Source organism: Scyliorhinus torazame, chromosome 13, assembly GCF_047496885.1.
Source record: "Scyliorhinus torazame isolate Kashiwa2021f chromosome 13, sScyTor2.1, whole genome shotgun sequence".
NCBI classification, from domain to species: Eukaryota; Metazoa; Chordata; class Chondrichthyes; order Carcharhiniformes; family Scyliorhinidae; genus Scyliorhinus; species Scyliorhinus torazame.
Genome location: NC_092719.1, coordinates 106,193,058 through 106,219,034, shown reverse-complemented (window position 1 = coordinate 106,219,034; position 25,977 = coordinate 106,193,058). Strand labels below are relative to the sequence as shown.

General features: G+C 46.9%; 1 protein-coding gene across 2 annotated transcripts in view; it reads right to left on the bottom strand.

Annotated features, from left to right (window-relative positions):
- Window positions 1-25,977, bottom strand: part of rnf123 (ring finger protein 123) — a 718,228-nt gene that overhangs the window by 672,168 nt on the left and 20,083 nt on the right. For both annotated transcript variants that reach the window (XM_072472026.1, XM_072472027.1), the window contains exon 3: window positions 13,718-13,800. In XM_072472026.1, coding sequence (XP_072328127.1) covers window positions 13,718-13,800 — 83 coding nt within the window. The remainder of the gene's footprint in view (window positions 1-13,717; window positions 13,801-25,977) is intronic.

Here is a 25,977-nt window from a genome sequence, read left to right as displayed (position 1 = left end):
GGAGTGGAGGGGGTTTGAAAGGATGTAGGTATGCAAGATTGAGAAGTTTAGATATGATAGACAAAGAACAGCTGTTCACATTAGCTGATCATACAAGTACAAGGAACCACAGATTTAAGGCTTTGGACCTGTTAGCACCCATTAGTCCGAACAAAATCACTCGACACTCGAGTATGTTCCAAACGTCAAACAGTTTATTGATTTCACACCGGCGAGTTGCTGGACTCACCAACGCTTCTCCACCAAACAAAGAAAATCATCAATTCTGATACAGTTACACAGCCCATCACGGCTGGACACAATCAATCGTAATGATTATAGATTACATACATTACATACTGATACAATGAAATAAGTAACTGGGCATGATGGGCTGCATGATCAGTCCATGTTCAGCTCGGGGCTTCCTCATGACATTTCTCAGAACTCTTATCAACTGTCCTAGCATCTGTGCAATGCAAAACCAGGCCTAGGATCCCCCTTATCTCAGTTCTGTCTCGTCAGTAATTCAATTAGCAGTGACTCCACGCAGCTGCCTGTGCAACTGATGAGAGGCCTTGCCAAGCAGCTATTTGTCTGTGTCTCTGATTACAGAATGTTCTAGGAATGTGGTCAAATCAGCTAAACCCATGATGCCCCTTACTTCAGTTTGTGATATACCATTTTATTAACATAATATGACATGGGATCTCGAGAGAGAGTCGCTACGGTTCAGGGAGATCGGATCATGGCTCTCGAAGCCGAGGTAGTGAGGCTGGTCAAGACACAGAAAGGGTTGAAGGAGAAAATCGACAGCCAGGAGAACTGATCACGTCTGCAAAACCCGTGGATTGTGGGGTTGCCGGAGGACACGAAGGGGAAGAACCCCCAGAGTATGTGGCAGCAATGCTCGGGAAGTTGGTCCGAGAGGAGGGCTTCACCAAGCGCCCCCGGCGGTAGACTGCGCCCACAGGTCACTTCGGCAGCAGCACAAGGCTAGGGAGCCAGCACGGCTGATAACCGTGCGGCTTCACAGATACCAGGATAAAGAACAGATCCTGAAATGGTCAAAGTGTGAAGGCATGCAAGTAGGAACAAAGAACAACAAAGAACAAAGAACAAAGAAATGTACAGCACAGGAACAGGCCCTTCGGCCCTCCAAGCCCGTGCCGACCATGCTGCCCGACTAAACTACAATCTTCTACACTTCCTGGGTCCGTATCCTTCTATTCCCATCCTATTCATGTATTTGTCAAGATGCCCCTTAAATGTCCCTATCGTCCCTGCTTCCACCACCTCCTCCGGTAGCGAGTTCCAGGCACCCACTACCCTCTGCGTAAAAAACTTGCCCCTCTCACCTTAAACCTATGCGCCCTAGTAATTGACCCCTCTACCCTGGGGAAAAGCCTCTGACTATCCACTCTGTCTATGCCCCTCATAATTTTGTATACCTCTATCAGGTCTCCCCTCAACCTCCTTCGTTCCAGTGAGAACAAACCAAGTTTATTCAACCGCTCCTCATAGCTAATGCCCTCCATACTAGGCAACATTCTGGTAAATCTCTTCTGCACCCTCTCTAAAGCCTCCACATCCTTCTGGTAGTGTGGCGACCAGAATTGAACACTATACTCCAAGTGTGGCCTAACTAAGGTTCTATACAGCTGCAACATGACTTGCCAATTCTTATACTCAAGGACATTCCAGCCGCTTGGATCAAGACATTGGAGCAGACTTGCCAAGCACCGGGCAGAAATCAACAGGGCTAAATCTGCACTGTACAAAAGCAAGGTGCAATTTGGCATGTGCTACCCCATCAAGCTTTGGATCACCATTCAGGGCTACATTGTCGCCCCAGAGGCGGCCAACAAGTCTGTGCAGAAACACAACCTGGGAAATAGCAGTAAATGTCAATTATCACATCATGGACTTTCAGGATCCAAGAGGGGTAGGGGCGGACACACCGGGGGGTATACTTGGTTATTTGAGGAATCCGACCGTTGAGGGGAGCCACTGCACTAGCCAATAGGCCGTTGTACAGGGTATAATGAGGGAGGAAGCTGCGGCGCACTACTCAGGAGGGAGCATCTGGCAGGAGAGAAAGCGCAAACATAAGTTCAGGGGAAACAAACGTAAAGGAGGAACATAGAACAGTACAGCACAGAACAGGCCCTTTGGCCCTCGATGTTGTGCAGACCATTGTCCGAAACCAAGATCAAGCTATCCCACTCCCTGTCATTCTGGTGTGCTCCATGTGCCTATCCAATAACATAAGAACATAAGAACTAGGAACAGGAGTAGGCCATCTGGCCCCCTCGAGCCTGCTCCGCCATTTAATGAGATCATGGCTGATCTTTGTGGACTCAGCTCCACTCTCCGGCCCGTACACCATATCCCCGAATCCCTAGAAGAACTAGGAACAGGAGTAGGCCATCTGGCCCCTCGATAACCACTTGAAAGTTCCTAAACTGTCCGACTCCATTATCACAGCAAGCAGTCCATTCCACACCCTAACCACTCTGAGTAAAGCACCTACCTCGGACATCCCTCCTATATCTCCCACCCTGAACCTTATAGTTATGCCCCCTTGAAACAGCTACATCCACCCGAGGAAATAGTCTCTGAATGTCCACTCTATCTATCCCCCTCATCATCTTTTAAACCTCTATTCAGTCACCTCTCATCCTCCTCCGCTCCAAAGAGAAAAGCCCTAGCTCCCTCAACCTTTCCTCATAAGACCTATCCTGCAAACCAGGCAGCATCCTGGTAAATCTCCTTTGCACCCTTTCCAATGCCTCCACATCCTTCCTATAGTGAGGTGATCAGAACTGCACACAATACTCTAAATGTGGTCTCACCGGAGTCATGTACAGTTGCAGCATAACCCCACGGTTCTTAAACTCAAGCCCCCTGATAATAAATGCTAACACCATAGGCCTTCTTCACGGCTCTATCCACCCGAGTGGCAACCTTCAGAGATCTGTGGACATGAACCCCAAAATCTCTCTGTTCCTCCACATTCCTCAGAACCCTGCCGTTGACCATGTAATCCGCATTCAAATTCTTTCTACCAAAATGAATCACCTCGCACTTACCAGGGTTAAACTCCATCTGCCATTTTTCAGCCCAGCTCTGCATCCTAACAATGTCTCTTTGCAGCCTACAACAGCCCTCCACCTCACCCACTACTCCATCAATCTTGTTCTCATCAGGAAATTTACTGACCCACCCTTCAGCCCCCTCCTCCAAGTCATTGATAAAAATCACAAATAGCAGAGGACCCAGCACTGATCCCTGTGGTACGCCGCTGGTAACTGGTCTCCAGTCTGAAAAATTTCCATCCACCACCACTCTGTCTTCTATGTGATAGCCAGTTACTTATCCAATTGGTCAAATTTCCCTCTATCCCACACCTCCTTACTTTCTTCAGAAGCTGACCATGGGGAACCTTATCAAACACCTTACTAAAATCCACGTATACGACATCAACTGCTCTACCTTCATCTACACACTTAGTTACCTCCTCAAAGAATTCAATCAAATTTGTGAGGCAAGACTTACCCTTCACGAATCCGTGTTGACTATCCCGGATTAAGCTGCATTTTTCCAAATGGTCATAAATCCTATCCTTCAGGACCTTTTCCATTAACTTACCGACCACCGAAGTAAGACTAACCGGCCTATAATTACCAGGGTCATTCCTAATCCCTTTCTTGAACAGAGGAACAACATTCGCCACTCTCCAGTCCTCTGACACTATCCCCGTGGACAGCAAGGACCCTAAGATCAAAGCAAAAGGCTCTGCAATCTCATCCATGGCCTCCCAAAGAAAACTTGGATATATCCCATCTGGCCCAGGGGACTTGTCGACCCTAAGGTTTTTCAAAATTGCTAATACATCCTTCCTCAGAACATTCATCTCATCCAGCCTACCTGCCTGTATCACACTCATCCTCAAAAACATGGCCTCTCTCCTTGGTGAACACTGAAGAAAAGTATTCATTCAACGCCTCTCCTATTTCTTCTGACTCCATGCACAAGTTCCCACTACTGTCCTTGACCGGCCCTAACCTCACCCTGGTCATTCTTTTATTTCTCACATGAGATTAAAAAGCCTTGGGGTTTTCCTTGATCCGACCCTAAAGGACTTCTCATGCCCCCTCCTAGCTCTCCTAAGCCCTTTTTTAAAGCTCATTCCTTGCTACCTTGTAACCCTCAAGCGACCCAACTGAACCTTGTTTTCTCATCCTTACATACGCTTCCTTTTTCCTCTTGACAAGACATTCAACCTCTTTTGTGAATCATGGTTCCCTCACACAGCCATTTCCTCCCTGCCTGACAGGGACATACCTATCAAGGACACGCAGTATTTGATCCTGGAACAAGCTCCACTTTTCATTTGTGCCTTTCCCTGACAGTTTCTGTTCCCATCTTATGCTCCCTAATTCTTGCCTAATCGCATCATAATTACCCCTCCCCCAATTATAAACCTTGCCCTGCCGTATGGCCCTATCCCTCTCCATTGCAATAGTGAAAGACACCGAATTGTGGTCACTATCTCCAAAGTGCTCACGCACAAACAAATCTAACACTTGGCCCGGTTCATTACCCAGTACCAAATCCAATGTGGCCCCACCTCTTGTCGGCCTATCCACATGTTGTGGCAGGAAACCCTCCTGCACACACTGTACAAAAACTGCCTCATCTGAACTGTTCGACCTATAGAGGTTCCAATCAATATTTGGAAAGTTAAAGTCACCCATGTCAACTACCCTGAGACCTCCACACCTATCCATAATCTGTTTATCAATTTCTTCCTCCACATCTCTATTATTATTTGGGGGACGATAGAAAACTCCTAACAAAGTGACCGCTCCTTTCCTATTTCTAACTTCGGCCCATATTACCTCAGTAGGCAGATCCCCTTCGAACTGCCTTTCCTTGATTAACAATGCTACTCCTCCACCTCTTTTACCACCTTCCCTACTCTTACTGAAACATCTATACCCCGGAACTTCCAACAGCCATTCCTGTCCCTGTTCTAACCAGGTCTCTATAATGGCCACAACATCGTAGTCCCAAGTACCAATCCACGCTCCAAGTTCACCAACCTTATCCCGGATGCTCCTCGCATTGAAGTAGACACACTTCAACCCACCTTTCTGTCTGCCGGTACACTCCTGCGACCTTGATACCTCCTCAGTACCTCATTACTCTCAACATTGGCTTCTGGACTACAGCTCGTTTTCCCATCCCCCTGACAAATTAGTTTAAACCCGCCCGAAGAGACGTAGCAAATTTCCCTCCCAGGATATTAGTGCCCCTCTGGTTCAGGTGCAAACCATCCTGTCTGTACAGGTCCCACCTTCCTCAGAATGTGCTCCAATTATCCACGTAACTGAAACCCTCCCTCCTACACCACCCCTGCAGCCATGTGTTTATCTGCACTCTCTCGCTGTTCCTCACCTCGCTAGCACGTGGCACTGGCAGCATACCAGAGATGACAATATGGTTTGTCCTGGCTCTCAGCTTCCACCCTAGCTCTCTAAATTCCGGTTTTAAATCCCCGTCCCTTCCCTTACCTATGTCGTTGGTACCGATGTGTACCACAACTTGTGACTGTTCCCCCTCCCCCTTAAGGATTCTGAAAACACAGTCCGAGACGTCACGGACCTTGGCACCCGGGAGGCAACATACCATCCATGAGTCTCTTTCGATGCTTTCGAGGAAACGGAGGGGTAAGTCAGGTTTGGAGTGGGGCACACAGGGAGGGGGGAGGAGGTAGAAGGTTGGCTACAACAGGTCACACATGGCAACAGCGGAAAAGAGGGAGCTGACAGAGGCCATTTAGAATGGCCTGAGAGCGAGGGCAGGCTCGAGAGAACAGGGCGAGTATGACTGACCCCACAGGACAAAAGTTTCACGCTTGTTTCGACACCAAGGCCCGGGAGGGAACCACATTAGTTAGCAGGACAGCAGCGTTCACGGCAACAGACAGTGATAAACGCAGGGAGCCGATTTGTCGTGGATAGCGGGACACTGAAGTAGTACTGGTAAATATGTATGCCCCAAACTGAAATGACGCAGTGTTTGTCAAGAAAGCTATGGCCAAAATCCCTGACCTAGACACCCACCGACTCATCATGGGGTGGGGTGACATTAACTGTGTGCAAGACCCAAAAATGGATTGATCCAACCCCAGAGAAAGAGCCACAACAGGAAAGGCTCGAGAGCTAGACTCCTTTATGGAGCAGATGGGGGGAGTAGACCCATGGAGGTTCAACCACCCAAGAGAAAAAGAGTTCTCCTTCTTCTCCCACGTACAGAAGGCATACTCACGTATAGACTTTTATCATCGTAGGGAAAATGGGGCTTACAGGGTGTAGTGAGAGCGGAATGCTCTGCGATCATAATCTTCGACCACGTGCCTCTTTATATGGACATAAAGTTGGAGACAGGCCAGGTCCAACGCCCCCAGGAAGGCTGGACACAGCCCTCCTCGCCAATGGAACTCTGTACAAAAATATCCCAAGCCATCGATGGTTACGTAACCTGCAACCAGAACGGGCTGGTCTCATCTTCCACATTCTGGGAGGCACTGAATGCCATGATCAGGGGGGGAAATAATAGCATACAGGGCTCTTGGGGACAAGAGAGAAAATGCAGCCCGGCAGCAGCATATCGATTCCATACTGGAGGTGAATGGGCAGTACACCTCGGCACAAACTGTGGAACTCGTGGTGGAGAGGAAAAAGCTGCAGGTGGAATTCGATCTCTCTCCACGAGGAAAGCAGTCCACCAGCTCCACCAGTCACGGTGGGCCTTCTACGAACATGGAGACAAAGCCAGCTGCCTCCTGGAGCATCAACTAAGCCGGCTGCCGCAAAAGAAATAGTGGAAGTTAGGGACAGAAATAGTAAGATGATGGTAGTTCCGAATAAGGTTAACTAGGCCTTTGAAAACCTTTACCGGGGCCGAGACACCTCCGAGCCCCCAGAGGGGGACTCGAGATGAAACAGTTCCTTATCATACTGGTCATTCCGGTGGTGGAGGAGGTAGAGAGACAAGGGCTGGAAGCATCGCTGGGGCTGGAGGAGATCATGGAATGTATTAATTCCATGCAGTCAGGGAAGGCACCAGGACCAGATGCGCTCCCGGTAGACATTTATTTTAAAAATCTGCAACAGCATTGGCACCGCACTTGCAGGAAATGTTCAACAATTCACAGTTGAAGGGGGCCCTGATGCACACGCTGCCACAGGCCTCAATTTCATTGATCCCCAAAAAGTATAAAGATCCAACAGAGTGTGGATCATACAGACCCATATCTCTCTCAAATACTGATGCGAATGTCCGAGCAAAAGTACTGGCGAACTGCCTGCCAGAAGTAATCGCGGAAGATCAGACCGGGTTTGTCACGGGCAGATAGCTAACGTGAACATCAAATGCCTGCTGAACGTAATAATGGCACCCGGGGAGAAGACACCCGAAGTGATCATCTCCTTGGCCACAGAGAAAGCCTGCGATTTAGTAGAATGGCGGTACCTCATGGTGGTGCTTGAATGGTTTGGGCTTGGGTCAGGGTTCACCGCGTGGATTAAACTTCTATACAATGCTCCCATGGCGAGCGTGCGGACGAACGCCACCAGCGCGGAGTACGTTCGGCTGCACAGAGGAATGAGGCAGAGGTGCCCATTGTTCCCGTTCCTGTTCTTACTGGCATTTGAACCACTGGCCATCGCTCTTAGATCGGCGAAGTGGTGGACCAAGTCGAAGAGTTTCACTCTATGCAGATGACCTGCTGTTCTACGTGTCGAGCCCCCTGGCTAGCATGGGAAAGATAATGGGACTCCTGAAAAAGTTTGGTGCCTTCTCAGGTTACAAACTCAACCTGGGGAAGAGCGGAATCTTCCCGGTGAACCCCCGAGGGGGAGGAGCGGAGCTGGAGGAGTTGCCGTTTAAGGTAACCCAGACCAAGTTCAGGTACCTGAGGGTACAGGTGGCTCACAACTAGACAAGGCTCCCTCTAGCCTGGTGTTAGGAGGAAAAGGGGGACCTACAAAGATGGGACACCCTTCCCCTCTCGTTAGTGGAAAGGGTACAGGTGATCAAAATGAACGTGTTGCCCAGGCTCCTCTTCATATTTAGATCCCTCCGGATCTTCATCCCCAAATTCTTCTTCACCAGGATTGATAAGCTAAACATGGCCTTTGTCTGGGGGGGTAGAGGGGGCAAGGGGGTGGTTGAAGGAGCCGAGGGTGGAATGGGTCCAAATGGAGGCGGCCTCCAGCACAGTGACGTCTCTCCGGGCACGAGTCACTGCTTCACTCCCAGCCCCGCACCCCCACACCACACACACTCAAGGAGCCACCGGTGGTACTAGCCACAGTAAAGACCTGGAACCAATTAATTCAAGCGCCACTTTAAACTTGGTGGTATCTCTATGGGGGCCCCCATCTGCAACAACCACAGGGCCACCACGGCGAAGATAGATGCCACATTTAGGACTTGGAAGGGGAACAGAAGGACCTTGAGGGTTAACGACATGTACGTGGACAGTAGGATAGCAACCCTGGGGGAACTAACGGAGAGGCTCCAACTCCCGAAAGGTAACGAGCTTCGGTAAGCTGCATGACGTTCTGTGGGGCTGTACGCTGGGACCACCCGCTCCCCTCAGGTTACCACAGGGCATTCTTAGGTTGTAGTTTCTACCACATCTGTCATAACTGTGAAAACTGATCACATTGTTACTAAGGCTAGGACAAGTGTACATTCTAATCACATTTCTTGTATGTTCAGTTCAAGAATACGTTTTATTTCTACCTGTTATTCTGGTAGATACAATTGCATACTCGGGTTGTGTGTTTGAGAGGTTTGTTGTAAATGGAAATTTTCAATAAAAAATTTTTTTTTAAAGTAATGATCTAGGATACTGGTTAAGAGCTGGGCAATTCTCAGCATATCATATCATAAAACCGTAAGAAATAGGAGAAGTAGGCCACTCGGCCCATCAAACCTACTCCTCCATTTGATAGGGTAATGACTGATCGGATTGTGGCCCAAACTTCACTTTCCCGTCAGTCCCCAATAACAAGTCAACTCGCTCACCGGTCAAAACTCTTTCTTGGCCTTGAATATATACTGCAGTATCTCTCTCTTTAAATAATAACATTCTGCTTTCCTACTCTTCCGGCCAAAGTGGACAACCTCACAATTTCCCAAATTAAACACCATCTGCTAATTTTTTACCCACTTGTTTAACCTATATCTCTGCAGAACCTTTGTATCCTCCTCACAACTTGCTTTCCTACCTTTGTATCATCAGTAAATTTTGCTATAACACAGCCAGTCCATTCATCAAAGTCATTAATATAGTTCGTAAATAGTTGAGGCCCAGCACTAATTACAGTTTGCCAAGCTGAAAATTACCCATTTATCCTGACTCTGCTCCCTGTTAGTTCGCCAATCCTCTATCCATGCCTATATAATCATATCCAACACCGAGATCTTATTTTGTGCAATAACGTTTTATCTGGCATCTTACTGAACGCCTTTTAGAAATCCAAATATACTACATCAACCGGTCCCCCTTTATCCACCCATTTGTTACATTCTCAAAGAACTCTCAATAAATTTGTCAAACATGATTTCCCTTTCACAAAACCATGTTGATTCTACATGTTTGCATTAATTTCCTAAATTGCCTATGACCTCCTTAAAAACCAATTCTAGCATTTTCCTAGTGAGAAATGTTAGGCTAACCGCTCATAGTTTCCCATTTACTCCTCCTTTCTTGAATATTGGGAAGTAAAATAAATAGGTTTCAGTTGGTGTGAGGTACATGGTCTGCTTATGATAACAGTTATCAAGCCATTTGCACAAGGAACAGAATCAAGCACAGCCAAGCGGTTGGATGGCACGGTAGCACACTGGTTAGCACTGCTGCTTCACAGTGCCAGGGACCCCAGTTCAATTCTGCCCTTGGGTCACTGTCTGTGTGGAGTTTGCACATTCTACCCGTGTCTGCGTGGGTTTCCTCGGGATGCTCGGTTTTCATCCCACACTCCAAAGATGTGTAGGTTAGATGGATTCACCATGGTAAATTGCCCCCAAGTATCTAAAGGGTACGTGTGATTACAGGGATAGGGTGGGGAATTAGGCCTAGCTGGGGTGCTCTTTCAGAGGGTCGGTGCAGACTCGATGGGCCGAATGACCTCATTCTGCACTGTAGCGATTCTAAGTAGAACAATTTCCTGATTACAAACAAACATGTGCATCGTTAAGCAACATGACATGCTGATCACACAAAAAGCACAAATATGAATATTATTCTATATGGATTATGTATCGTTATGGATCAGTAACCAACTGCCCAACATCCACTTGTGCATTTTGCGGACAAAATCGGAAAACAGTGACCAGGGAAAAAAACCATGGCTAATTTCCATTTCCCCATCCAGAGGTGCCATAGCAAACTGGAGCGCACCCCACTAGACTATCTCAACTGAGTGTACCTCTCAACAGAGTCTTACTCTGTGCAGCTCAGTCATTGACAGAACTCAGCATTGTGTTATTTGATAATTTCAGATAATCAATCCATAACTTTAAATCGTATAGCAACTTTAACTCCATAAAACATCTCAAGTGGCTTTACAGAAATGTTATCAAGCAAAATATGAATCAGAATTTTTACAGAACAAGAGGCCATTCTGTCCATTGTGGCTGCACTGGCTCTCGCAAGAGTAATATTCCTTTAGTGCCATTCTTCCACCTTCTTCCCGTAACCCTGTACGTTCTTCTTTTTCTGATACCAGTCAAAATTCTCTCAATTCTTCGATTGAACCTGGCTCCACCAGACTCTCAGGGAGTGCCAGCACAATGTATGGATAAGGTGCCAGGCCTTAACCACTTGCTGCATGAACAAGTTTTTCTTCATATTCCTTTTGCTTCTTAAGCAAATTACCTTAATTCTTTGTCCTCTCATTCTCAATCTGTTCATGAATGGGAACAGTTTCCCCCAACTTAGTCCAGACCTCATGATTTTGAATACCTCAAACTAACCTCCGACATTTCTCCAAGGAAAACAGTCCTAACTTCTCCACTGAAGTTCCTCACCCTGGATCATCCTCGTGAATCTTTTCTGCACTCTCTCCAATTCCTTCATATTATTTCTGAAGTGTGGCGACGAGAACTGGACACTATTCCAGCAGAAACTGAACTTGTATCTTATACAAGTTCAACATAATCTCCTTACTCCATTAATAAATTAATACTGTATGCTCTCTCAACCTGTCCTGCCACCTTCAATGACTTATGCACATATATACTCAGAACTCTCTGCTCCTGCACCGACCTTGTACCATTCATTTTCTACTGTCTCTCCACGTTCTTCCTACCAAAACAAAATGTTCCACATTTCTCTACATTGAACTTCATCAGTCCAGTCCACCAGCTTGTCTATGTACTTTTGAAGTTCTGCACTCTCCTCATGGTTCACCAGACTTCCAAGTTTTGTCTCATCTGCAAGTTTGACATTGTGCCCCCTACACCAAGATCTAAGCCATTAATATATATTAGAAAGAAAATAAGGGTCCCAACACTGACCCCTGGGGAACTCCACTACAAACCTTTCTTCAGCCCAAAAAACATCTATTAACCCCTAATCTGTTTCCTGTCACTCAACCAAGTTTGCATCCATGTTATTATTTTCCCTTTCATTCCATTGGCTGTAACTTTGCTCAGAGGTCTGTTGTGCGGCACTGTATCAAATGGTTTTTGGACGTGCCTGTACGCCACATCAACAACATAGCCCATACCAACCTTCTTTTACCTCTTCCAAAGAACTCCAGCAAGTTAGTTGAACGTGATTTTCCCTTAAGAAATCCATGCTGACTCCCCTTATTTAACCCACATTTGTTCATGACTATTAAACTTGTCCCGAGTTATTGTTTCTAGAAGCTACCCCCCCCCCCCCATTGAAGTTAAACCGACAGATCTGTAATTGAGGGGCTGATTTTTACTTTCATTTTTGAAAAAGGGTTTAACATTTGCAATTCTTCAGTCCTACAAGACCACCATGAATCTAAGGAAGATTGAAAAGTCAACACCACCATCCCTTCCCCCTTATCTTCCTTTCTTATCTTTCTTTCAACACCTTGTATCCAGGAATATTGAACACCCAGTCCTGACCAGCCAGGTCTCAGTTATAGCCACATCATACTTCCACATGTCAGTCAGTGCCTGTAACGCACCAATCACCACACTTCATGAATTCACATACATGACCTGTAATCCAGATTTATATCTTATTATTTTCTCCCTTACTCTGACAGCATTAACATTCTGTTCCCTATTTTGGTGCTACCTCCCAGCATTTGTGCATTTTGGGAAGCTGGTCAAGAGTCAAACAACAACTGTATGGATGAGGGTTCCAGTTGGCCTGAGTCAGTAGCAGAGATGGGCAATGTTAAGAATGCTGGAGGCAGGTGGTCTTGGAGTTGGATCCGATATGGGATTGAGGGGTTTAGCTCAAGGTAAATATGACACCAAAATTGTGAATAGTCTATTTCAGTCTCAGAAAATGACCAGGGAGGCGGGTGAAGGCAGTGGCTAGAAAACGGAGCCTGTAGCAATAGCTTCAATCTTCCTAATATTTATCTGTAGGAAATCTATGCTCCTCCTACCCTGGGAGTCAGAAAAGCAGTGTCATAAATCAGAGGCAATGGAGGAGTCGAGCTGGATGTCAATATACATGTGGAACTTGACATGATTGTAAATAGTGTTGCTACAGAGCAACATGTAGATGAGAAATGGGAAGGAGCCCAGAGTAGAATCCTGGGGAACACCAGAAGTAATGGTCAGGAGCAGGAATATTTTATTCAGAAATTTTCATTTATAACATATAAAATATTCAAACGATTCCAATAAATTTTACATTATTATAAAAACAAAATTTCTCCCACATCACCCTAACCCAACCCCATACTAAGACTACACCCTCCCACCCCTCCCTAAAGAAAACATTACCAAATTAACCACCTTCCCTCCCCCCCCCCCCACCCCCCCATCCCCCCTACCCCCCCATCCCCCCTAACAGTTGGCTGTAGCCAGTTCCTTTAAAAAGGTGATGAACAGCCGTAACCTTGAATAAAACCCCTCCACCAGTCCTGTCATAGTGTACTTTATCTTCTCCAGGAAAATCCACCAAGTCCCTTAACCAAGCCAAAGCCTTAGGCAGCACCAGGGACCTCCACCCGAGCAAGTCTTGCCTCTGGGCTATTGGAGAGATGAAGGCCAGGACATATGCCCTCTTCCCCTTCTGCAGCTCTGACAAGTCTGAAACACCAAAGATGTCCACCATCGGGTACAGCTCCACCTGAATCCCTAGAATCCCTGATATTGTTTCAAATGCAGGATATTTTCGGACTATCATTGAATATATAGGAAGGGAACCAGATTAGAGCAACAGAGGTGGCAATGGAGGAAGAGTGTGGCTAACCATGTTACAGGTCAGGTAGGATGAGGACAGGGCATGCCCCCCAAAGCAGTAACATGTTGAAAAAGAGCTAGGCTTAACAACATGTAGGCATTAACAAATGCCCTTCCTGCCATGTATGCCCGCATCTGGGGCTATGGATCACAGAATTATTTTACTAACCCTTCTCATAAAGCAGAACGAGGTGACAGCTCTTTTACTTGTCAATTATTTTGCAACTCCATCCATTATTTCTACATATCCTACCTTTGTCCTCAGCCTCATTGTCCAGTCCCTCAGACAGTAGCCGATCCAAATGTTCATTCAGGTTCTGAAAATTCAGTGGCTTCCTGAAACAAATTTATAACATACAATCATAACCATGTAAGTGCACCTTTCCTCTAGCTTAAACTAGACCACAGAATAAGTGGGGGGAGACAGTGGCATAAGTGGTAATATCATTGGAGGAGTAATCCAGAGACCCAAGTCATTGCTCTGGGGACATGGGTTCAAATGGCACCTGGTGGAATTTTAATTCAATTTGGAATTGAAAGATCGCCCAGTAATGGTCTCCATGAAAACTTCATCACTCGTTGTAAAAACCCATCTGGTTCACTAATGTCCTTTCGGGAAGGAAATCTGCCTCCTTACCTGGCTTGGCCTACATACGAGTCCAGGCCCATAGCTATATGGTAGCTTCTTAACTTGCCTCTGAAACAGCCTAGAAGCTACTTGATACACAGGCAATTAGGGATGGATAACAAATGCTGGCCTTGCCAGTGACACTTGCATCCCAAGAAAGAATTTTTTAAAATGTTAACAGCAAAGCACATTGTGCCTCTTTATGAGCTCAGCTTTCCTTTCTCACAACTGATCTCATTATGGGGAAGGAGGGAGATAACTAAGTAACCTGTCTCCTAGTGCATGGGAGGAGTTCATTGGCTTCGGATTAGATTCAGTTGAAATGGTGAATTATTGATTGGCACGATCATAAAGTAGTACAAAGCCTGAGCCAGCACCTGGAGGAACAGAAAGCTCCACAGAACAGAAGGTGATTTCTATTACAATTGTCTCTTTTAAAAAGCATTTAGATAGTTACATGGGTAAGATGGGTATAGAGGGTTATGGACCAAGTGCGGGCAACTGGGACTAGCTTAATGGTAAAAACTGGTCGGCATGGACTGGTTGGACCGAAGGGCCTGTTTCCATGCTGTAAACTTCTATGATTCTATGATGGGGAGAGGTGCTTTCAAAATGAACAGACTTCTTGTTCTGCAGAAACAGCCCACATTTTTATTCCAATTCTACAATGCAGCGCTCAGAATCTGCTGGCTATAATCACTAGGTCATTCCGTACCTACCCAAGTACAGCTCAATTTGACTACAGGAGATGCCAACATTATCAAGTGGAATGGAACATGAAATTGCAAACAACAAAACTAAATTCAAAAGAGTGACAGTAACAATGGCACAATGTCCAACAGCCCCAGAGCGAGCAATATCAAATATGTGTGAGAATAAGAGTATGTGACACAAAATTACTTGAATGGGAAACAGGCAGAGACAAAATTGCTGGAAGAGATTTATAACTTTTTGCCAATAAAATAACCTCTGATCTGCAGCGTATAGAAGAGTCTACAGGACAGAAACGGCATTCAGCCCACTCATCTATGCTCCACATGAATCTCCTCCCAGCAGTCTTCATCTTGTCACGATCTCCACAGATATCGATAATTTTTAGCAATATGAACTTCCAATTATTAGCTGAATAACCCAGAGACTGCATATGCAAAATGTTTACTGTAACAAGTGGCAAAACAAAATTGACTAAATACTTTCTTTGTGTAGACAAAAAGTGGGATTCTCACTTGTGTACTTATCACCCACCACACTCAACGGAATGACTGTCTTTATAGCAGACATTGCTTCGTCTAAAGACTGTCTCCCTCCAGCATCCAGATGTTGGAGTTCACAAAGTCAAGTAGTATTTTCTTTCTGATCACACAGAACCGCTGTCTGAAATATTCATTGATTTGTAGGGAAGCCTGTAACCCAATCTCAATTTTGGCTTCTTCTGTCCTCTTTCCTGTGACAACATGAAATGAAATGAAAATCGCTTATTGTCACAAGTAGGCTTCAAATGAAGTTACTGTGAAAAGCCCCTAGTCACCATATTCCAGCACCTGTTCTGGGAGGCTGGTACAGGAATTGAACCGTGCTGCTGGCCTGCCTTGGTCTGCTTTCAAAGCCAGCGATTTAGCCCTGTAGTAAGCTGTACAAGCTTTGTATCCACGTAGAAATGCTATTAGCTATCTTTGATCACAACTCTTCTTCATCTTAAAAGTAAATGGATAACTTACAGCACAGCTGTTAATAACCCAGTACCTTTCTGGGGCTTTGGCTGAGCCAAGAGTCTACTTGTTCTAAACTCAGGAGACTGCCATTGTCTCCAAGGGTAAATACCTTGCACATTCTTCTCAGTGGAACAATCAAAGTCATGCTTTTACCTCTATCAATCAAACCAACAGATTTACTGTTAGGCAGACATCAGAACAGGTCACAAGAGCCTCAAACTTTACCCAAAATTTAAATCTATGGTCCCAAAACATAATAACCTTATAAACCTCATAACTAAAACTAACTAACCCATCAGCTTATCATTCTATTTATTTCTCTCTTATGCACTTATCTATCTTTATCTCTACCATTTGCCACAACTGTCTCTTACGATAGCAAGCTTCACTTTCTTACCATCTCTTTAGGTGAAGAACTTTCTTATAATTCATTCATGGCACTTCCGGTGGCAGCCATGTAGAAGGACGTCGCACGTAAGATAGCTCCCGTTAGTGTTGCCGATTCTTTTTCTACTTGGTCTTTTCTGTGGCTCTGTTCCAATTAGAGCAATCAGTGAATGTGCCCTTCTTTCTAGGCTATCTATGTCCGAATGCTTAGAGTCGCTAGGTATCGAATGATACCATCATAAGTTTCAACCGGCTAGCGATCAAAGAGCCAAACACCAGTTAGTTAGTTCAAGGTCAAGGGTACTTTATTTACACACAATTAGTCAAACAACATAAACACTACTAGTTAACTACACCTATCAACTAAGACAACCTGTACTTAACTTCGGGCACTCGGCTTAGGTCAGAAAACAGTGGCCGCTGTTCAATTCTGGATCTCTCGGGTTCGAAGGAGTAACTGCTGCTCAGCTGGGCTCATCCGTCTGGTAGCGGGAGTTGAACTTGGGACTCACTACTGGTGTTGCTACAATCGGCGATGACCGTGACCGGGGTACCAAGGCCAAAAGAGAGCGAACATATGGCGAACTCTTCTTCTTGTACTCGGGGGGGGGGGGGGGGGGGGGTTTGTGCTCTTTTGGGCAGTCCTTCGATTTGGGCCTTACTAATTGGGTGATCCTTGATCACTCTGTTCGATTCCTTAACCAATAAGTGGGCACGGATCTGGATGGCTAGGCGTGTCCCAAGCGGTCACTGACCCCGTTGTTTGTGTTTCCCTTTAACAGGGAGTGGCGCCGAAATGTCTTGGACTGTCCCGGTTGCTTGAGTACCAGTCCTTTGTTTTGGTGGAGATGGGCCATCAAATGCTAATCGGCCTGATTAACATGCTAATGGGACGGAGCTTCGATACAGTCTGGACTTTTGCTGACAAATATGCATTTCAGGCTCTGAGCCTGCCTGATTCTTGGTTTGTCCATTTTACCCGCCAGTTTTTGAGAGTTCCTCAGCACCTAGTTGGAAGTGGCCATCCCAGATGGCTACACTCCGTCCTCTTGATCCTCAACGCGAAGCGTGAAGGATCACAATACTGGGTCTTCTTTGTTCTGTTGTGATGCCGGGTACCCTTAACCAAGGACAGGTTCTACTCTACTCTGTCCTATGGGTCCAAAAACATTTACCTAATTTCCCTAAACAACAGGTCTAAAAATTTCTAGGGGGCCATTTAACATTCCGAAAAAGGGGAAACTCTAACTGTCTCTAACTAGACTGCACTCATGCTGCTATTTAACAATCAAAGAACTTATCTTACAATACAAAAAATATTCGATAGCAGCATCACATTTCTTCCTATCACTAACATTCACATAGAGAAAATAAACTTCATTAACAAAACAACAACCGCGGTATTTATTAAAGAGAGAGGTTCAGAAAGAGTGTGGGGTTTGCTGGAGTCCGAGGAAAGGGGCTCTAAATGTGTATACTGGAGTGCGGGAGACTCTCCTTCTCCATTTCCGCAATCTGATGGTCTGAATGATACTGTACAATATGGTTATTACTAGTAAGGCTTCCACTGTGTAGGGCAGTGAATACCACTTGATGAGGTTCTCACACCATGTGGGTGTATCGGTGGCTGGGTGGTGTGTGCGGTGTAGTGTCTGGGCTAGGGGTGTTGTGTTGGGTTGTCGTGTTCGGGGCCTGTGTGGTATGGGGGGTAGAGGTAGGTAACGCGCGCAGCTGGGCTGTTCCAGCGACGATCATGATGTCGATCATCAGGGTCGTCTTCATCTTATTCGGCTTTCCTTCGCCGTTGAGTATCTTCGTATCTTCCTGGGGGCACAAGCATAGCATCTGTTATAATCGTGTTGTTTAACATCTCGTATGCCCGTTTGTGTCTCCTCAACGTCAATTTCCCATTATAATTGTCACCATATGTGACTCCCTCATTTTATTTTTGTAAACAACCATTTGCGGAGACAAGATTTCCCAAAAAATTCTGTGTCACAGCGCAAGCACTCTCGCAGCCTGCGGTCGATGAGCTGAGTGGGTGGACAATTTCGCCGTCCTCTGCAAACTTGTTTTTCCAACCAAGTGCTTCTTACATGTAGATAGGATGTGGGGGAATAGCAACCGAAGGGTTGCCGGGAAGGGCAAAATTAGTGGCAAAGAGCATTCTTTAAACCACAGGACTAGAAAAGAACAGAAAAAGAGTTTCAAAAACAAGCATCCGAATGGGGCGGGGGGTATGATAAGGGCAAGAATGGGTGGGATCCCCAGGTAGGGTGGTGATCAGTGCAGTTGCTCCACTATCCGAGCTTGGCTGATCAAATGTATAGTGGGTCCCCAGGCAGGGCGGGGATCAGTGCCGTTACTCCACTGCCTGAGTGACTTTCCAAGAGCGGTAAGAATTTGTAACTATATGGGCTCCAGACAAAATATGGGCAGCACGGTAGCATGGTGGTTAGCACAATTGCTTCACAGCTCCAGGGTCCCAGGTTCGATTCTCAGGCTTGGTTCACTGTCTGTGCGGAGTCTGCACGTTCTCCCCGTGTCTGCGTGGGTTTCCTCCGGGTGCTCCGGTTTCCTCCCACAGTCCAAAGATGTGCAGGTTAGGTGGATTGGCTATGCTAAATTGCCCTTAGTATTCACAATTGCCCTTAGTGTTGGGTGGGGTTACTGGGCTATGGGGATAGGGTGGAGGTGTGGACCTTGAGTAGGGTGCTCTTTCCAAGAGCCGGTGCAGACTCGATTGGCCGAATGGTCTCCTTCTGCATTGTAAATTATCATAGAATTTACAGTGCAGAAGGAGACCATTCGGCCCATCGAGTCCGCGCCGGCTCTTGGAAAGAGCACTCCACCCAAGGTCAACACCTCCACCCTATCCCCCCAACCCAGCAACCCCACCCAATACCAAGGGCAACTTTGGACACAAATTCTATGAAAAAAAAAACTTGTTTCACTAACTGCCATGTGGCGTCAGACGCGTAATTATGGCTGCATCAAGAATTGTGGTGTGAGGCCGAAAGAATAAACTGTATCAAGAAATTCAGTGAGATCAACACAAATAGTCGCACGAAGAAAAAACATTCAACATATAAAAATAACAAATTAAAGAAAGAAAAAGCGGGCAGGCTCCAACAGGGTACAGGACACCGTAAATCTCCATCGGTTCCTGACTCTCATCATCTGGACACCTCAAGATTCCATTTCAAAAAGATTTGCAAAGGGGTTACCATGGTGGGAGTCAGACTCGGAGTTCTCACAATCTCCCGGGAGCCAAACTCTTCCCTGGAGTTTGCGTGCTCACCCGGCGTGCCGATGTGGGGTCCATTTCGTAATTTCTTGTCAAGTGACAGGAATTGTCGTGGTGCCAGTGCTTCATGGTCCGTAGGGAGGGGAGGTTGCAAGGGGGGTGTCGCTATCGTCGAGTGGCGGGTCAGGTTCCGGTGTGGGCAAATAAATCGTTTCAAAGAGGCTGAGCGTATCGTGGTTGGGGGTCTCTGGGCCTGCAGTGACTGGAGCTTGTTTCGTGGGATCTCTGTTTGGGTCTCTCAGGTGCTTCAGTAGTGCTGTCACTCGCAGCCGAATCAAGTGTCAGGGTGAAATGTTATTCTGGGGGCGTGGTCAAAGTCGTGTCTGTGGACGTGCAGCTGTTGCTGAGGAGGGGGAACTCAGGTTGGCAGTGGGCGGGTCCTCATTGTCTGCCATCGCCAATGAGAGGTGGTGCGAGTGGATGCACTGTATTCCATAAACCTTAAGCTGATTTACATAGAACCATCCTGATTTTCCGTTTGGAAACGTGATTTTATAAACTGAGGGGCTTACTTTGTCTGAAATTGAATAGGGTCCTGCAAATTTAGGGGAGAGGAATGAGCTAGGGTTGTATAAGGTGATCATTACTTGCTGTCCGACTGTATACTCTGTCGGGTGTACTGTTTTATCAAAGCAGGCCTTACTCTGCTTTCGTTTAGCGCCTAGTTGAACAGCTGCAGCGAGCTGTGCTGCTTTAATATTCTCTACCGTGTGCTGGACTGCTTTCTCATGGGTCAGGGCGGTGATTGCGGGGCTGGCCAAATCAAGTCCGAATAAGTATTCGGTATCCTTCATGGATCGTCCGGTCATGAGGGTATGGGGGTATATCCAGTTGAGCTCCACACTGTGTTCCTAATAAATATCAGTGCGAATGGGAGCTTTCACATTACCGGGCGGGGAGGAACAATGGTGGCTTCTTACTTTGACGATGCTGTATTTTCTGCCTTTAGCTGTCTGAAGGATATGTTTGAGCAGTGGGGCTGTGGGTAGAGGTTTTCCGTCCGTGGAAATAAATCCTCTCGATTCCCACAGGGGTAGGAATTCTGTTAGGCTCTTGCAGACGTACAAACTGTCCGAATATATGTCTGCAGGGGTCGGGAATGAATCGGGGTGCAGGACAATGTAAGCAATGGCCGCTAACTCGGCTGCCTGCGAACCTAAGTGTCCAGGCAATTTTAAAGCTATCTCGTCTAAAGAGCGTCCCTGCACATCCGCTACATAAATGCCACAGCCTGTTATCTTTTTTCCCCCTCAAGGACTGTGGAGGAGCCATCTACATAAATTCTCAGTGCTTTGTCTGTGGTCTGGGGTCCGATGCCTGTCTTTCTTGGTACCGGCTTCGGAACAAAGGGTCCTGTGGTGTGCTTTGGGGCTATGATCTCGCACTCATGTGGACACCCTGAATAATGCAAATTATCGGCCAGAAACGTGTGCGTTGTTGTCCGTTTTAGAGTGACGTCGCGTCCCTGTAAGAGTAGGGTCCATCGCGCTGCTCGAATTTGGCTTACTGTATCGTCCTTTAGTCTGCCGTCCAATAAAAGCTGTGTCGGGGTGTGCTCGGTCAAAATGGTTACTGGGTTGAGTCCGGTTATGTACAAGAAGTACTGTACCGCCCAGAAATCTGCTAACAGGTGCCTCTCGCAGGCTGAAAATCCTTGTTCGACCGGATCTAAGACTTGTGAGGCATAGCCTACGGGTCCTAGACGATCGTGCCTTTCCTGCAGGAGAACGGCCGAAAGGGTGCGATCAGTGGTCGCCACCTCTTATCGCGTATGTGGAGTGGGGATCTGGAGCTTGCAAAGCAGGGGCTATGCTCAGGGCGTGTTTCAATGCATCCACGGCATCCGTGTACTGGGGAAGCCATTTCCATCGGGTCTGTTTCTTTAGTAGCTCGGAAAGTGGGGCTGCTTTTGTGGCAAATCCGTCTATATGGTTCCGACAATATCCAACCAGTCGTAAAAATGATTGGAGTGCTGTAACGTTTTGGGGCAAGGGCAAATTTACAATGGAATCAATGCGTTTGAGTTCTATTTCACGCTTCCCGTGCATGATGACTGTACCTAAATATGTAACCTTTTCCTGAAGGATTTGGGCTTTCTTGGGGTTAATTTTGCATCCAATCGTTGTAAGGAGTTCTAACAATTCAGAAAGAAGCAAGATGTGCTCTTCCTTGGTGTCAGTCTGTAGGAGCAAGTCGTCCACATACTGAACAAGGCATTCAGGGTGGGAAAATTTAGATAATCCGTTTGCCAATTGTCTGTGAAAAATGGAGGGGGAGTTGTGGAAGCCTTGTGGAAGGCATGGCCACGTGTACTGCTGTCCCTGGAAGGTAAACGCAAATTTATACTGGCATGCTTAGTCCAGTGGTATGGACCAAAAGCCATTACAGATGTCTAATACCGAAAAAAGTTTCATCTGGAGTCCCTGTCTCAACATGGTCTCGGGTGTTGTGGCAATGGTGGGGGCTGCTAGGGGAGTTACTTTGTTCAATTCTCTGTAGTTGATGCTCAGTCGCCATGAGCCATCGGGTTTTCTTACTGGCCAAATCGGGGCATTATTTGTCGATGCAACGGGTCGAATCACACCTTGATTCAATAAACTTTGAATTACCTTGGCTCTCTCTCCCTCAGCTTGCTGGGGGAAGTCGTACTGTTTCTGGGACTTGGGATCGGGACCTGTAATGTCTACTGCACCTGGGATTTTGCCGCAGTCGTGCTTGTGCTGGGCAAATGCTGTCTTATGTCTTTTAAGACCTCTCTAACCGCTTTGTCTGTGGTAATGGTTTGTGGATCAAACCAGTACTCTCCTACTGAGCTGATTCTATATGCATAATCTTCTACTGTGAGCGTGGCGGGTGCTCGCGCTGCTCTAGCCATTTTCCATACGCATCGGTTGATTGGGTCGAATGAAAGGTTGTGCGCGCTCATGAAATCAATGCCTAGGATGTGTTCTGCTGCCTGGGGCAAGTCTACTAAAACAACCAAATGTTTTGTCCTAATATTACCAAACTGTACGTCCACAGGGGCTGTGATGTGTCCCTGCTGGAGGTGACCTGTAAAGCCACTAAGGGTAATGGTATCCGTAGTGGGCCAGATCTCTTCCTGGAACATGTAGGAGTTTAACGTGGTTCAGGACCTTCCTGTGTCCCAAAGGAACTCTACGGGGTATCCCCAGACTGTGCCTGCAACTACCGGTCTTCCAGACTTATCCCAAAGGGTATCGCAGACCCAAGTTGGGGAGCCCGAACACAGTCAATCAGTGCCACTCATGGCCGAATTATCTGGTCGGGCGCTAACGTTGTGAATGGGTCGGGTATTGTTTCTGGGGAGGCATTTGGGTGCTGATTTCTTTGCTGCTTCGGGGGGGGCTTGACATTCTCAGGCATAATGTCCTTTCTGTCCGCAATTATAGCATTCCTGTGTTTTGGGGTGTTGCGCAGTACATCTGCCTTCATTTAACCATGCGGAGACTTGGTGTGCCCTTACTGGGTTCATTGTGGCATCTACTCTCTCATGCTCGGTCTTTTTCTGAGCGGACTGTTCCCAAGCTCTGGACAATCTTTTCAGAACCCACACTTCATTGTGTGCTGGGTCTGAGGGGTCATTACTGGCGCATGCCTTCTGTTCTGCCTCTGTAGCATGGGACACTAACGTACGGGTCCATTTGGCCGTATTGTCTGCTGATAAATGGGCGCGGGCTAACTCACTAAATACCGTAGTGAAATGGATCCGAAGGCGTCTAACAAACGCTGTTGGATGCTCTCCCTTTTTCTGCCTGCACCGGTTGAGTCCGTCTACCGTGTCTCCTCTGTTATATCCCATGGCGTCTAAAATAGCCGTTTTCATTTCGTGGAGCTACCTCCTCCTACATTTTGTGGGTCGGGAAGGGCTGAACTAACTGAAGGGTCCAAGCACATAACTATGAGCTTGACCTGCTCCTGCTCGTCTAAACCATACATGAGGGTTTGTTGTTTCACTAACTCGAAAAAGTGATGTGGGTCCGATGTGGGGTGGAAAGTATCTATCTTTTCGCGGGCATCTTGTAACTGGGTGATCGACAATGGGGTGGTGTACACAAAATCGGGTTGGCCTTCCGTGGTAACCCTGCGCTGCGTGGTAATGGGGTTCATTGGGTTGGGTGCTGCCTGTGCAGTCGGTGGTGCGGTGCTTTTCTTTCCGGGGCCTGGGGGGGCTCTATTTTGATTCTGGTTTCGCTTATGCACCGTTGGGCCGTTTCACTGAGATCCTGCCAATCGGGGCCGTCTTCCTGGTCTAGCTGTGGGCCAAAGGTATCTCTAAACCCATTGTGAACTGATAGCAGGGATTGCAACCTTGCAATTTGCTGCCTGCATTTGGCATGGTCCAGCGAACACTGTCTCTGTTCCGTGGTGGAACTGTGGAGTGCTCGGAAGGCTGCCTTTAAATCATCGCATTGTTTCTTTAACTGCTGTACCTGATCATCTGTCTCTTCTCTTCCCTGTACAGCAGGTTGTGTGTCCTGGTATGCCTTATCATATTGGGTTTGGAAGCTGCTACGGTGGGCGAAACAGGATTGATGTGTCTCCTTGACATCATCCATTTCCTTGTCCTTCGCTGATAACTGCTCCCGGAGCTGTACATTTAATTTCTCGCTTTCACTTAAATCTCCCTCTCTACTTTTCTCCTTCTCCTCTAGCTGCTTGCGGAGCGTCCTCACGACCTCCTCTGTGCCTCACAATTGTGCCAGACAGGACACGATTGCCATCGGCTTACGAACCTTAGTCACACTTTTCTTATGGATCTCGGTCAGGCTGTCCCACCAAGTCTGTCCTATGCTGCCAGGACCTGTCTCTTCATTCGTGCAAAACTCAGACCATAGGGGCCATCCATTTCCCTTTAGGTACTTCCTGATCTCTTCTTCCCATATGGGACACTGTTCTGATCTATTGGTCGCTGCGACCTTGAGCTCTTATGGGTGCATAAGGCCTTTCTTATGGCCATCCCTACAAATACTTTTGTCTCTTACCGGCATTTGGAACAAGGGGGAATAAAGCGGTGGTGCAAACACGGGTACGGCTTAAGCTATTTTCCGGTTTACGCAACTCCCGAAAGTTTCACGCAACAAAATCTATCGAGTTTACCTTATATCCCTTTGTTAGTACGCATGCAAATTACACACTTCCGAATTCTGGAGGTTTGATCGATACTGGTTTCGCTTGTGGTTTCTTTTACTTTGCCAATTTGGATTCTAATTCAAATGCTTTTGTGGGTTCTCTCAGAGTGACACGGTCACTTCTGGGTCGAGTCCCGTCAGATGTCGCCAATAACTGTTGCCGATTCTTTTTCTACTTGGTCTTTTCTGTGGCGGTGTTCCAATTAGGGCCATCAGCGAATTTGCCTTTCTTTCTATGCCCGAATGTTTAGAGTCGCCAGGTATCGATTGATACCACCACAAGTTTCAACCGGCTATCGATCAAAGAGCCAATGACCAGTTAGTTAGTTCAAGGTCAAGGGCACGTTATTTACACACAATTAGTCATGCAACATAAACACTACTAATTAACTACCCCTATCAACTAAGACAACCTGTACTTAACTTCGGGCACGTGGCTTAGGTCAGAAAACAGTGGCCGCTGTTCAATTCTGGATCCCTCGGGTTCGAAGGAGTAACTGCTGCTCAACTGGGCTCATCCATCTGGTAGCGGGCGTTGAAGTTGGACTCGCTTCTGGTGTTGCTACGATTGGCGATGACCCTGACCGGGGTACCAAGGCCAAAAGAGAGCGAACATATGGCGAATTCTTCTTCTTATACTCAGGGGGTTTTTGCGCGCTTTTGGGCGGTCCTTTGATTTGGGCCTTACTAATTGGGTGATTCCTGATCACTCTGTTCGATTCCTTAACCAATATGTGGGCGGGGATCTGGATGGCTGGGTGTGTCCCAAGCGGTCACTGACCCCGTTGTTTGCATTTCCCTTGAACAGGGAGTGGCGCCAAAATGTCTGGGGCTGTCCCGGTTGCTTGAGTACCAGTCCTTTGTTTTGGTGGAGATGGGCCATCAAATGCTAATCGGCCTGATTAGCATGCTAATGGGACGGAGTTTCGATACCGTCTGGACTTTTGCTGACAAATATGCATTTCAGGCTCTGAGCCTGCCTGATTCTTGGCTTGTCCATTTTACCCGCCAGTCTTTGCGAGTTTCTCTGCACCTAGTTGGAAGTGGCCATCCCAGGTGGCTACACTAGAGTCCTTGGTTTTTGCCCTTTTCACCCGGTTTCCCGGGGGTAATTGGTGGACAGATCTGTCACATTTGACAGCCTTTGTAAGAGGATGTCAAAAAGCACAAGGAGGGACTTCCGGGTGCGGCGATGACTAGCTAAGTCGCACGTTTCGGCACCTCCCGTTTCAACGGACTTTTGGGCTCTTATCGGGAGCCCCAACGGAAATTTTCAAAGGCTAAACCCAGTGTGAGGCGACATAGGAAGGAGTCCCCCCGGGTGTGGAT